This window comes from Macrosteles quadrilineatus, unplaced genomic scaffold (assembly GCF_028750875.1).
Source record: "Macrosteles quadrilineatus isolate MER2022 unplaced genomic scaffold, UCM_ALF_1.0 Scaffold_9__3_contigs__length_116548681, whole genome shotgun sequence".
Taxonomy (NCBI): Eukaryota; Metazoa; Arthropoda; class Insecta; order Hemiptera; family Cicadellidae; genus Macrosteles; species Macrosteles quadrilineatus.
In genome coordinates, this window is record NW_026542602.1 from 78,380,773 (window position 1) to 78,395,393 (window position 14,621).

Genomic DNA, 14,621 nt, shown 5'->3' on the forward strand with positions numbered 1-14,621 from the left:
TCGTTTGATTATTTACAAAAGTAATTACGTAAAATAATATGAAGTGTGTCAATCACCCCTTTGTGAACGATAATAATAAATGTTATTTTTATATTTTTATCAGTGTCCGTACTTTTTATCAACAGATCTTATAATCACTGCATGTTAAAAAAAACCTATTAAGTTTGTAAAATGGTTTCTTATGGATATTTTAAAATACAGAATTTATGCAACAAACTACAAAAAGCGGATAAACTCGTGTCCGTAATTCACAAGGATGGGATTAAATTACAGACATTCTGTGTAATTTATAGAGCTTCATAAAACAACAAGGCTATTTCTTGGAGCCCTTATTAGATCGGTGTTTTGGCGACAAAGATTGGTTTCACTGAGTGTACTTAAACAGGGGATATAGTGAACGTTTGAGAAACAATGCCTAAATAAACCCCGCCGCAGCAAACCTGCCAAATAAATATACATTTACCTGGTTGGATTTCTACTAAAATATGCTCTTAGATTTGGCAGATTTATTTTCTATAAAATAATATAAATTGTTCATGATAACTTAGCTTGCTACTACAAAGAAGATAATATTTTTTTTCTTATTTTAAAAGCTTACTATAGAATAAACAAATTTGTCAAATACATGTTGTTTATTACTGATCAATCTCACTGAATGAATACTTTTAAATATTGATGTTTCTAAACCTTCTCTAAATTTATTTCAGAAAGTTCAAGATTGTTTCAGAGAGCGTCAACTGTATTTCAGAATCATCATTTTTATTTCAAAAATTATCGTTTGCATTCCAGACTAGTGACTTTTATTTCAGAAATCATCAGTGGAATTTCAGAAGAATAAATTGAATTTCAGTAATAGAATGGTAATAGTCATATGTATTTCAGAAATAAATATAAACAGCTGTTTTAATGCTGATATAACAAAGTTGTTTGCACAAATTATTCCTGAAAAACTACAATTAATGGATATCTTCTGAAATTCAGTTTAAACTATCTGAAACACATAATTGATATCTTCTGAAATTCAGTTTAAACTATTTAAAACATAAAATTGATATCTTCTGAAATGCAGTTTAAACTATCTGAAACACAAAATTGATATCTTCTGAAATTTAGTTTAAACTACCTGAAATACAAAATTGATATCTTCTGAAATGCAGTTTAAAATACCTGAAACACAAAATTGATATCTTGTGAAATGCAAATAATTATTTATGGAATATAAACTATAATTTATAAAATACAATTGACGTTTTCTAAAATAAAAATCTTACTTCTAAAATACTAATTGCCATTTCTGAAATACAAAAGACTATTCTGAAATACAATTAATTTACCCTTTCTGCTATGAAATTTGAAAAGGTGTAGTCATGTTTAAACAATTATTGGAAAAATACGTTTTCTTACTATAGGTGAACAATACAATATTAGAATTTAAAACATGTGTTCTATCCATATGAAAACCTTTCGGTAATGTAGTTAAGCATATTTTGACTTAATGAATAACAACATTTCTAACAATTTTATATTATTAACGATTGAAAAACTAGTATTTGGAAAACGGCGGAATCTGTTGTTAACTTTTAAGAATCATGTTGCGGAATTTTGTGAATAATAGTTTAGTGTAGATGTTAAAAAAAAACATTTTTCAAATATAATCATTAGAGTATTAAACATGTGCATTTTAACCATTGCGATGTACATGGTTGGTGCTTAAAAAATAAACGGGGCCAACAGAGCGTTTTATAAAACAACTGTAAAATACTGTTAATGAGTGTGTGATAGCTCATATATAAATTTGGTCGTAATTATAAAAAAATCCTTTTATTCATCTTATTAACAGTTTAAAACTACAATATGTTTAAAAGGGCTAAATTCTAGTACTCAATAATATAAACGTAAAAGTTACTTGGCTATCGAAAGAAAAGTTATATACAACCAATGAAAGTTTCCGAGCAATTAATTTTGCTAAAATCCATACAATATTGCCGATTATCCATTTTAATCATTTTTCATGTAATCTATAGTTTAAATACACCTATATTTCGCATATAAAAAAGATGTATAGACACAGAAAAATAAGATTATTAATGTGATTTTGCTAATAAAATTATGAAAATAAATATCCTACACAATCGTAGAAACGAACTAATGGTTCAAATCATATCACCCCACACGTAAATCAAGGCGTTTCCATTCCGTTGATTGATTATAAAAGCTCGATCCATTACATGTAATTCAATGTAATTTAATCAATCAGTTCCTGAATGAATATGAAACAGAACATTTTGTTAATTTAATATGTAGCTCTAACTATGGATATTTTAACTGAAAAGTATTTTATTTCACAAATTAAAAGGAAATAAATTGAGCTTATTCCTTTTAGCCAATGGCATTTTCTGCTTATATAAACATTTGAATCTCATACACAATTATTTTAATGCATACTTTGTATATTATCGTGTAAGAAAAAAACAATGCAGTTTTACACACGTTTACAACATTTAACTATACAATTTATTATACATATTTTTTAAATTGCATATAAATATAAAGAGTTGGATATTGTATAGATGATAAAGGGTTAAAAGTGACAACTAAGAATTACATTGATGTTTTAGTAAATATATTATATAAGCCATAACCGTAGTTCTCATGGTAAGACCTGGTACTACTTTTTCGTTTTGATGTCCACAGAAGCCAAAAGAACCATACGTTCAAGTGGACGTTAGTGCGATAAGTAAAAATCATCCACTTCTAATAAAGTTTGATACAAATGTGTAAACCAATTCACTGCAACGAATTCGGGAACCAGGATGATCAGACTATGGAAACTGGGGATTTTTTTTAATTAATTAAAAATTTAATTAATTTGATTATACCAGTTTATGTGGTAAAAAATGGGTTCCCTCATTGTTGTTCCTAAAAAGAATTTGCGATTTTTTTTACAAAGTATTTTGTAGATATTCATACCCCGCCGCAGCAAACCTGCCGACTAAGCGAATTTCCGTTTAACGAGTACCTAGGTTTGCTGCTACAAAGAAACTAATAAATTATGTTTTTTAGTAAAATTATAATAGATTAGTATAAAATAAATAAATTTGCCAAGTTTGATCCAAATATATCAATAAACAAGCAAACTAGCCTACAACATTTTACAATATTCTCCATAAGAATAACATAAAATTTAAAATTTACTATTTTTTTTAATTTTTCCTTTACTAATAAGCGTACAAAAACACTTTGATATACTAAATTATTTGTTTTTTATTTTAACAATTGTAAATTTATATTTTCTATGTTATTCTTATCGAGAATAATAAAACTACATTAGGGTGCTTGTTTATATATAGGTATTTAATCAAATTTAGCTAATTTTTATACAAGAAAGCTATCCCCTTATAAATTAATATTGTGTAGAACATTACCTTCATAAGTACTCAGTTTTAAGATATTTAAAACTTCGTTAGACACCCTACTAGACAATTATACTTTAAACGCATTCCTAAAAACAAAAATTTTACTTTCTAAAAAGAGAAACTTTATATAAAAGTTGTATATAGAAGTCTGTTATTATACGTTTGTTCATACTATTCCTGCTCCTGCTACAGTATTAGTTATATTCATTTGTATGTTTAATAATTTCATTTCATTTCAACATGTATACGAACTCACGTTGGATGTTTGCTATACTTGTAATTCTGGTGTAATATTTTTTGTTAAGACAGTTTAATTATTCCTATAGCTTATTAAATTATATCCATCAATTTTTAATAAAGCCAATTCTATTGTGCTGCGCAACTGTGTAATGAATTGATTACAACCTTTTCATCTCAACAAATAGTTTTAATTTCTACTTGAATTGTATCAATTTATTCTATAAACGTTTGTAGATTATAATGTATTTCCCAAAAGTTGTACTCAAATCCAAAGACTTTTGATGGCGCATGACTTACAATAACTATTTAATTTAAAAAAATAAAACTAACTTTGTAAAATATTTTACACTTTGTTTGATTCTAGACGAAGTATATAAAATATCAAAATATTACCGACAACCCGTTTTGAGAAACTGGATTGGTAGCTGTATTCGCAATATTTTTTTTGTTTAAATACTATAAAAAGTTTTTAGTTATGATCAAACTTACGTGGCGGGACGTGTTACCCCTGCATGTACGAATGGCAGACGGCATCTACAGTAAAAGGGTTGTGATTCTACCCTCTACAGTGGGATATAGGCAACAGGTTGCCCATAGCGCCTGCGTTACTCCCCCCATCCTTCCCCACACACACATAAACACACACGTACACACACAAACTCCAGGTCAGTAGATGTATCTAATTAACTATCGTACGGTTTTGTAGTAAGAGATGTCCACAGAGAATTTTCTTTCTGTTTTATGGATAGGTCCCACAAATTAAATAGGACTGAAGGCAATTTTCACATAGTTAAAAGCCATTGGTGGTTTGCAGGATTTGAACCTGGGTGCCTAGGGGGGAAGTGTGGTGTTCTAACCACGTGACACGTCTCCCTACATGTAGGTGATACGTGCTATACAAGCCTCAAGGCAATTAAATACGGTATGCTAAAAAAGAGGGAACATTTTATCTTACATTTTATATTACAATAAGAAGTACAATAAATAAGGTGGCAAGATTAAGTTTCTATTGTTCTATTATATTGTTGAGTTCTAATATATTCAATGGTTCCACGCACCAATTTTGTAAAAAACAAAAGGATGGAATAGAGGGTGAGACACAAATAGTGGCTTGCTATTCATTCCGTGACAATAACTAGTTTTTATAAGTTTTAAATATTTTCAAAGATGTTTTAGATTTTTAAATATATTTCAAAATTTGTAACAGTTAAACTATTTTTGCAAACAATGTTGATGTCTTGAGATACAACTCTCTTACTACAGTATAGATATTGCTGGAAAACTCAAACCTAGAAATTCTTTAAAGGCTAATTGCCTTTGTTTTTCTTAAGTCGTACATTTCGCCCATTGTTACAAAAGAAGTATTTTAATTGCAGATTTTGTGCATAAAAGGTATGAATGAGAAAAGCCTTTGGAGGTTGCAAAAAGTGTTGCCTGTAGAGCAAGGTTTATACTATATGAATTCTATACAAAGATAGAAAGTCTACCTTTCCCCTTTGGTTTTATGCAATTTTTGTACTATTGGAAAACCTATTATGTCTAACAGCACAGCAATAATCACATTATCAACTCTAGATTCAAGCTGCTCTGTAAAGATGTTTTCTGTTCAGACATGAGTTTTACTCCCTTTACAACATTCAGACTGGCAAAACACTTTTATTACAAAACATTCATACAAGATATAAACTGCAGCAAAGTACTGCACTGGCAGCTTATAGTACTGTTGTTCCATTTCTTCAAAGACGTAAGAAGAATAAGCTTGAATGAATAGTATAAAATCCCTCTTTTTTGCCACGGATATTAGACCAGAAACTGTATGGATCATAAACATAAACAAATGACGTAAGTAGACAAAATTCTATACTAATAACACTAACATTGCTTTGAGAGTTCAGTTTAAGTAATGATAAATAATGATAACTTTCGGGATAGTGACATAATTTGTTTATATTTATGATTCATACAATTTCTGTTATAAGATCGTGCTTTTAGCGCTCTGACAAAAGAATTGCTATGCTTCAATAGTGATTTACAGATTCATTTATATATTTTTAGACATAAGTTTTTTGGTAGTATTTGTCCTTATACACATACTCTATTACGATTTATGGATATGGTCACCATATCTATCTCATAAAACTATGTACTGTAAGTGTTCGCTACTGTACAAACCATAACCTGTACCAACCTAGTTTTAAACGTCCAATATATCTTTGCACCTAAGACTAAAACTAAAGAAATAAAAATCTAGAAGATTTAAGTTAAGTAATCCGTCTTCGGAATTAACCTTTTAGATGACTTTAGAAATTTAACCATGTTATATTTTGCCCTTCAGTAAAACAAGAATCAAGATGGATCCAAACAATTTCAAGAAATGTGTTGCTACAATAGAGGGATGATGACGGAGATGAGAGGGTTACTTCCTACTTAACCCTCGGAAGAATCTAAGACCTGGAGAGAACGTCTGAGTCACAAATATTGACTTATAAGCATGACGGAACTTAAAAATTATAAAATAAAATCCTAACTAAGTTGATGATTTACAGATCTATAAACGGATTTTTTTCATGTAAGTACGGTACACCTAAAAATTAAATCATATAATCACAGCATTTTCATGAGTGCATCAGCACAGCCTATTACATTTGACTTGGTAGCTTAATAAGTTTGACCAACACAGTTGAAAGACAAACAAATTTTATTTAGCTAACCAAATGAACTTTGTTTCTGAAAAAAAAAAAAATGTTTGTAAATGTATAACTATTGCATTATTTAATACAAATTTAAATAAACAATTTTTTACTTACACGTTATCTCTTCGTTGTAACGCAATTCAAGGGTATAACAGCAATAAGTTCGTTAGAAAATATAGTCAACCCCTTACGAAGTACGAATACTCTGATAGTATATTTGGATTTTAACGAACGGTGTTTTTGGTCTCTGGTGACATCAAAACGAAAAACTAGTGGTTTAGGTCTTACCATGAGGCCTACAGTAGCAGGTTTGTCCCTATGGGAAATTCGCTAAAATTGTCGAATTCTCGCTCGATCCTTCAGAAGAAAATATACAACAAAAACAATTTTTTTTTTAATTTCTGTTGTTTTTTGCCTCCTGATCACAAATTTAAATTAATCTAGAGGTTAAAATACCTTTAATCCGTCAAAGTGATCAAACGTCACCGATGAGCGGCGACCGGTTTCAGCCCAGCTGTGGGGCCATCTTCAGGCGATGAAGGAACATAAATATCACTCCGAAGAGGTCGTCATACAGTCCATAAATACGTCACGAGAAACAACACATAGATACATTATTTACAAACAGTCTGGACTAGCAACTTAATGTACGCGTACCGTCCGCCGCGCAGTTAATTTGTGGCCACACGTGTGTTTGTAAATAATGTATCTATGTGTTGTTTCTCGTGACGTATTTATGGACTGTATAACGACCTCTTCGGAGTGATATTTATGTTCCTTCATCGCCTGAAGATGGCCCCACAGCTGGGCTGAAACCGGTCGCCGCTCATCGGTGACGTTTGATCACTTTGACGGATTAAAGGTATTTTAACCTCTAGATTAATTTAAAATTTTTTTGTTGATTCAGATGCTCATTGAGTATGCTTGCTCATTGAGTATGCTTGCTCATAGTAAAATCTATCAACCTATCCTATTCCTATAAAAACAAATATCTAGTTAAGTAAAAAATGAAATTGAAGGTCAAATTTGTCATTGGCCTTATGGGTTGCCAAGTGATTATGTTGGTTGAACAATACAACTATGAAAAAGTAAACAAAAGACATGCAACATGTGTTTATAACTAGCTATCCACAGTATACTAGCAAAATAAAAATACAGTACAAAGGGGAAAATATCAGTTGTCACTATTGAGCAAAGATTACACTGAATATTACCCGATCTAATTATTTTGCTTGGCTCTCTCCTACCAAATCTTAATCCCCGAAGTACTGAGGCAATTTTAGCAAATTTTGGTTTAACAGTGAAATAATATTTAATAACATTATATTTATTTTCTGTTAATTAGAATTTAAACAAACATTTTCAATCTGTTGTTTTAATCTAAACAAACTGTCAAAACAATTGACCACCACCACCACTTGCTCTGTTTAAGCAAGTGTAGGAGAGTATATAGACGAGTGATTTTTAACCATCGACTCTAAAATAAATTAATATGTTGTGATTGGCAGGTTAAAATTTCCATCATAATAAATTGAAATTCCACTGAAACTTAATTATAAAAGCGAAAATGAGATGTATATAAAACGTGAGTTTCCTTTATATTGCTTTTACAATGGAAATAAATTATACCGAGCCATGGCTCGGTCCCCAGGTACTGCTTAGTACATTAAGGGTTTTCTCTTTTACATTCCTTTTCCAGCTGGTTTACTTAACCGATTTTTACGATTGAGGTGTCGTTTGAACAATTTATGATATAGCGCTCCTGTGAATGGTAATTACAAAAGGTAATTTCCTGTAGGGCTTCGCCCCCTCAAATTTAGTTTGTTTTTAGAGTCCATTTTCAAAGATTATGCTGATAAGCTTAAAAACTAAACAGTATACGAAAATGTATTTTAAATAGGTTAATTTTTGACAACAATTACGTGATTGGGGTAGGTAAATCACTGTTTATGGTGTAGATCTAAAATCGATAATACTGTAAATTCGTTCTATTCACCTAAAAACTGTTCCAAACAAACATGATCTTGAAACGGTAAATACATTGCACTGGATTCATTAACATCATGGGTTCCCTCGTTAATAATTAACCGTCAACAATAGATGTATTGCCAAAGGTCACTAAACTGTAAATAACCACTTACAGGGGAGGTAACCACCCTTTACCAGTTACATCGAATCCCACTTGCCTCTTGCGGCTTCTCTGATCCAGCTGTTAAAATAAATTACACCTCCAGCTGACTGATACTTTATATACTTACGACTCTAAAAACACTCTTACATAAGAACTCCTTGGAATAAAATAAAACTTTTGTATGATTATCTTTTCTGAAGTATTTTTAATTTATAGAATGGTATACCAAATTGCATAAAGATACCTAAACAGCTCTTAAGATATAAATTTAAAACACAAAAATGAAATGTGGCATAGCTCCAAACGAGGAATAACAAAAAAAATAGGAAATTCTTGATTTTCGTTTGATCCATTATACCTATCCCAATTTTTTTGTAACTACTTAAGGGATACTCTGTATGAATATAAATGTGTGTCCATGAACACAATAACTCGAGATATTTTGGTCCGGTTAAATAAATTCGTTTTAAATCAACTTGAATGAGGTACGGTATGCGAACCAGAAGATTAAATCATGGTGTTTAAAAGTTTTTCAAACATTAAAAAATAATCTTTACCCTTAAAACCTGAAAATGCCCAATTTTTATTACAACCATCTTGTAAACAAACAATTTTTTAATTTGAATCTTGTTGTTGTCAAATTACAAATTAAGGAAAAAGTAAAAAAGGGTACATTTAAAATTCTTATGTTATTATTATGGAAAAAAGGCACTGTTGTAGTTTGCTTGTTTATGGATATATTTTTGGTCAAATTTGACAAAATTATTTATTTTATCCTATACTATTTGTTACATTTAATCAAAAATACTTTTTTCCTTCCCCGTAGCAGCAAACCGAAGTAGGCCTAATTGTAGAGAAAATTCTAAAAAAGAAAAATTTTTAAATCTGTTATTCTGAAGGAGAATAAGTAAACTGTTGTAGTTTCTATATTATTTTTATAAAATTTGCCAAATTTATTTATTTTGTACTAAGCTATTAACATATCTGAAAAAAATTTGAAATATCTTAGTAAACCTGAGTACTTGTTAAATATAATGTTATTTAAAAAGGAGTAATTCTAACATTATGAGGTAATAATTTTATTTTATAAAAATCAGGGTTATTATAACGTTGTTATATTTGTTATACGTACTTATATTTCTAACATAGGAACAAATAATAAAACAAGTAATAAAAATGTGACATGTTTATTGTTAACATACAAAATAAATATATGCATATCTTAAACACTCAATATAAGTAAATAAAATATAAAACACAAATGTTCTTTTATTATTTATAATTTTGATATTTTAATAAACTACCTACAAATTTCTACAACTAAGATAGTATAAATGAAGACAGAGTATTCAAAATAAGATAGCTACAATTAAAAAATCCTAATTTATTTACATAAAACTATTTTATATAAGAAAGCTCAACGTTTTTCTTTAACCTACATCTATAATACTAGTATCATGAACAAAGGAATTGTGTATACAGGTTTTTACACAATGGCTCGATAACTTTTTAACTGAATTTTGTTGATGAAAAGTCCAAATGTTCTAATATGCCTAATGATATAAAAATATATACTATAGTATAAATAGTATCGAGTTAGTAATGTCCTTGTATTTTCCTGTTCTAGGAACAGGGACAGATATATCACAAATTGAGTTTCGGTAAATATCATACAGGCAAAAACACACTTTATTTTATTTTTAGTTTTGTGGCTGATAGATAAAAGGCACATTTTGTAATAAACCATTGTTAGACCACAGAAAATTTGATTTACTAAACACACACATACATTATGTACCATATCCACGCTGGATGTAAACAATTTGGTTTTTTTAGTGTGGCTGATAATTTTTAGAAGCCTCAATCACAAACACACAAGAGTAAACACAATTGCAGAGATAACTATGGCTCAAGAGCAAGACATGATGGTTAATGTTTGATAACTTTCTAAATTTCACTGGAAATTGTCTTTGTTGTTCTATACACCTCCTTACTTATGACTCCTGTTCTCGCTCTAAGATTTCTCTCAACAACATACAAATTGGAATACTTCTAACAGCAAGGTTTTCCTTATCTTCTCCGAGAGCTTCTGTAGAGAAGAGCCAAGAAAGCTGTAAGTCTGAAGCCGATGATGAGAACAATCAGCCACACGTAATCCATCAAATAGTGGCTCTGGAACATAAGGCATTTATTTATTTTTAATATTAGTAAAACACTCTCATGGCTGTTGATGAAGTAACAACCACACTCTCTTAAATTGATTAAGTAGATATAAGCGATAACTATATACCGCTTACACCTAGGTGAGAATATTTTTAACAACATGCAATCAAGAGTGGAAAATATCAAAATTGAATAGTTTTAATTAATTACATTCTACATAACTCCTTGTGTAAAGCAAAAAGTAAAATGTTTCTTTATCACTACCGAACAGCAGTAGGGCTATGTACAATAATGAAATCCCATTTGATTAAGCAGGCGGCAACCAGCTCGAGACTAAATCCATGTGTTGAAAGTCCATTGAAACAGAGTAGTGTAGCAAAAATAATTTTACAAACATAATATTTTCTCTTTCGATAATTTTAATGAGGTGTAGGAGCAGAATTTACCCTACACATTGACAAAAATCAACACCAGTCCATTTACTAAAACCACCTAAGATTAAAGAAGAAGATGCAGTTCCTCAAAAGAAGTAAAGAATGTGCATTCTAGGCCAGATTTCTAAACACACACTTTACAGTATTTTAAATTAATCTTTCAAAGTGCGGAGATAATGGTGACTGATGGAAACAAGACCAAAAGTTTCAGCTTACCGACACAGACGGAATACTGTGAGTGAAACTGATCCATTTTACCCCACCCTGCAATAGTAATCAGTCTCATATGTATGGGTCCTTAAAACTTCCACAGTGTTGTATTATTTTGTCAGCACCTTGATTTTTAAATCAAACAGTAAAACTAAACCCTCTTTTGTCAAACCAGTTTAAATTTTATGTTGTAAAACCATTCAAATACTGTATAATAAATAAATAACATCTCAGTTGTTGCTTTCAGAAGAAGGTGTTTTAACTTAATTATATTTATTGTTGTAACCTTAAGGTAACCTTGTACACTCACCACACTAAAGCTGTACTCCTCCAGTACCACAAGTCCGTCCCTTGGGCAGGTCGTGTTTGACCGGGTACAAGCGATGGACTCAATGTCACTCCACTGGTTGATCAGAAGGGCTTCGTTGCCGTACTTGAACCATGACAAGTTACTCAGCCACTTGAAGTACGGAGGGACAGACCTGCACAAAATAGTGTTAACTTGAGATAATACTGCGACCTTACAATCAAAAGTTTGCAAGCTCGATTCTGATAAAAGAAAGGAACTTTTTATGGCTGGAAACTTGACCAAGATGACCTTAATCAATGGACTTTGAATTAGTGCTGGCTAAAGAAATGGGTCGTCTTAGTCAGTATCAGAGATTCACAAGTTATATCCTTCTATATACCCATTGTTCACTCATATTTTTGTTACAGAACGCCCAGTTGTGTCCACCTCTCAATAGGTAGTATAAAATAAAAAATAATCTTATGTCTTCTAGGTCGGTACAGAAGATAATTATGGTCAAAAACGTACCTTGTCAGACAATCCTTGACATGTATTGTAGTGTCGAAATTTACTTGCTACATGTTTCGGTGGTTCTTCAACTCCACCATCACCAGGCACCCAAAAGGATCCACTTCTTGATTCTACATTCAGTCCTGCCCGTCGCAATGTACACACGTAAATTGATAGGTCTATCTGTTATTGTACTAAATCGTTTTGTGTTTGTGTTAAATGTGTGTACCAATTCTGACGACACCTCAAGAAGTGGATCCTTTTGTGTACCTGACGGTGGTGGAGTTGAAGAACCACCGAAACATTTACCAAGTAAATTTCAACACTATAATACATGTCAAGGATTGTCTGACAAGGTAAGTTTTTTACCATAATTAGTCATAAAACGCAATCCTGGGACTATCAAATTGATTATAATAGAAGATACATTGGGTTTCTAGTGAATGTTGGGGAAAAACTGTTGCAAAATTATTTGTGGTTTGAAAACTGTACCCAGCACATAAGTCGTGTCCTTATAAACACTGATATCTATGCATGATATAAAAACAGCTTGTAGTTTAAGTTTTGTCAGTTAAAAAACTTCAAAAAGCATCTAAAACCTATTTTACTCTCGTCTTTCAGTAGGGGTTAGCTTAAAATATGCTTAGCTGGATCCACTTCTGAAATTGTGGAATTAATGATAATATAGTGACATTTCCGGCACAAATAGAGCAATACAGAAAATATTATTAAGACGGTAGAGCACCTGAACTGTGACATAAACGTTTTTCTATCTGTGATTCTAGGATACAGTTATGGGCTTGAGAAACTTTTGGATTAAATTTGGTAGGATCCTTACTAGACAGAACACCGCAAGGAGGTACTAGCAAGGGATCAGGGACCAATGGTAGCGCTACTTCCTCATAAACATTCCGCTAGTATAACAAGTTCTCTCCAAGTATTATAACAAACTAGTTTCTCTTACAGATATACAATTATTTCAAACTAAACGGTTTTATCTGTGTTTCTGTAGGATTGAACTTGTGCCATTCAATGTAAAACATTATTTTATGACACCCTTTAGTAGACAAATCAACGCTATCAGTCCAATGCATTTGATGTAAATCCTTAAAACTAAATCTGAATTAAGTCTTACTAAATTAAATCAACACTATTCCATTGATAAACCTCTCAGAATGTTAAAAGTGAGGTGAACTCATGTGCTTGACTCACCTAACATTGAGGAAGAAACCACCAAAGAGTAAGAAAGGAATGACTATTGGAGGTCCAATGGACAACGCAACTGAGATGCTAGAACTCACACACGATATGAAGTAGCCTGGAACATAACAGTTTCATCTGACAAACTGAACATAACACATTATAAATACAATCATGAGTGGTTGTTTAACTCTTCAATATCATAAGAAGTAATAAGAAATGTTAGAGAAAGTTACAACAAATGCTGTACTACTCTACTACAATTCAAAACACTAACAATTCAACACAAAAACAATTCAAAAACTAGCCAAAGAGGTTTTGCTAAACATTTTACTTCATTTCATTTTCATTTACAACCCATGGTACAGCAAATAAGTTGCCTTAAAGGAAACTCAAAGGGCAGCTCAAACTAAAACAGTGATATAGAGAACTTATCAACACAAAACAAAGAACTTTTAATGGTGCTTGCACAAGAGAAGATTGTTTTATATGATTTTTTCCTCTATAACGACATGTTAACCATAGCTCGAACTAATTAGAAAATTAATAAATGTAGCGAATCCTTGAATTTTGAAAAAAAGTTCAATGTCTTTATTCTTACTAGGCTATATTATGTTTGAAGCATTCCTTATGTAAGTCAAAATGTTATGTAATATAAGAAACAGATATTGGCAGCTCTGTGGAATTCAATCTAACCACTGGTATGCAATCAGTTTTTATGTATATAGATTAATAATAAAGAGTACCACTAAGTATAAACGGAATTAAAATTCTTTGGATGTTAACCTTTTACTTGTAAAATAATTAACACCAATAAAGTTACAAACAGTCCAAATATTTATCTATTTTTAAACTAAGTATACTACAAACACTTATTTATGTAAAATACATAAACACACCTTAAAAACAAGACCTGACCTTCTAAGGACTGTATTTTCTAGTTGTGCTGACCTACACCTACAGTAAAGTAATTTACTTTGACACACATTTGGAGCTGAACTTTGTGCCGTTACTACAAAGGAAGGTTTATGCTTAGAAGTTTTCAGAAAACAAAAGTCATTTTCAAAGCAAAATTCTGCTTTAAAGCTTTAGTTTAGGATTTTACAAACATATTTGGGTGATACAAATTTGTATTTTTCCTAGTGTTGTCTATAGATATTTTTCAATCACTGACCAATGTTTCAGAAATAGTTTTCTTGTACTTTTATTTCATAGCATCCATAATCCAGCTATTAACTTTGACTTAAAACAGTAAATTACAGAGATGTTCAAGCGGGTGGCACACTCAATAGCTGTAAACTTTAGCTAGGTATAGGATGATAAAAAAATCTCTTC

General features: G+C 31.0%; 2 protein-coding genes across 2 annotated transcripts in view; both read right to left on the reverse strand.

The window, feature by feature from the left end:
• The window catches only part of LOC129004504 (uncharacterized), a 51,595-nt gene extending 47,405 nt beyond the window's left edge, over positions 1-4,190 (reverse strand). The window contains exon 1 of the mRNA XM_054433113.1: positions 4,146-4,190. Within this exon, the coding sequence (XP_054289088.1) occupies positions 4,146-4,190 (45 nt within the window). The remainder of the gene's footprint in view (positions 1-4,145) is intronic.
• A 5,461-nt stretch (positions 4,191-9,651) lies between these two features.
• Positions 9,652-14,621, reverse strand: part of LOC129004496 (protein white-like) — a 29,646-nt gene continuing 24,676 nt past the window's right edge. Inside the window, exons 11-13 of the mRNA XM_054433101.1 lie at positions 13,299-13,404; positions 11,598-11,769; positions 9,652-10,652 (exon numbers count right to left, since the gene is read on the reverse strand). Coding sequence (XP_054289076.1) covers positions 10,551-10,652; positions 11,598-11,769; positions 13,299-13,404 — 380 coding nt within the window. The 3' untranslated portion in view covers positions 9,652-10,550. The remainder of the gene's footprint in view (positions 10,653-11,597; positions 11,770-13,298; positions 13,405-14,621) is intronic.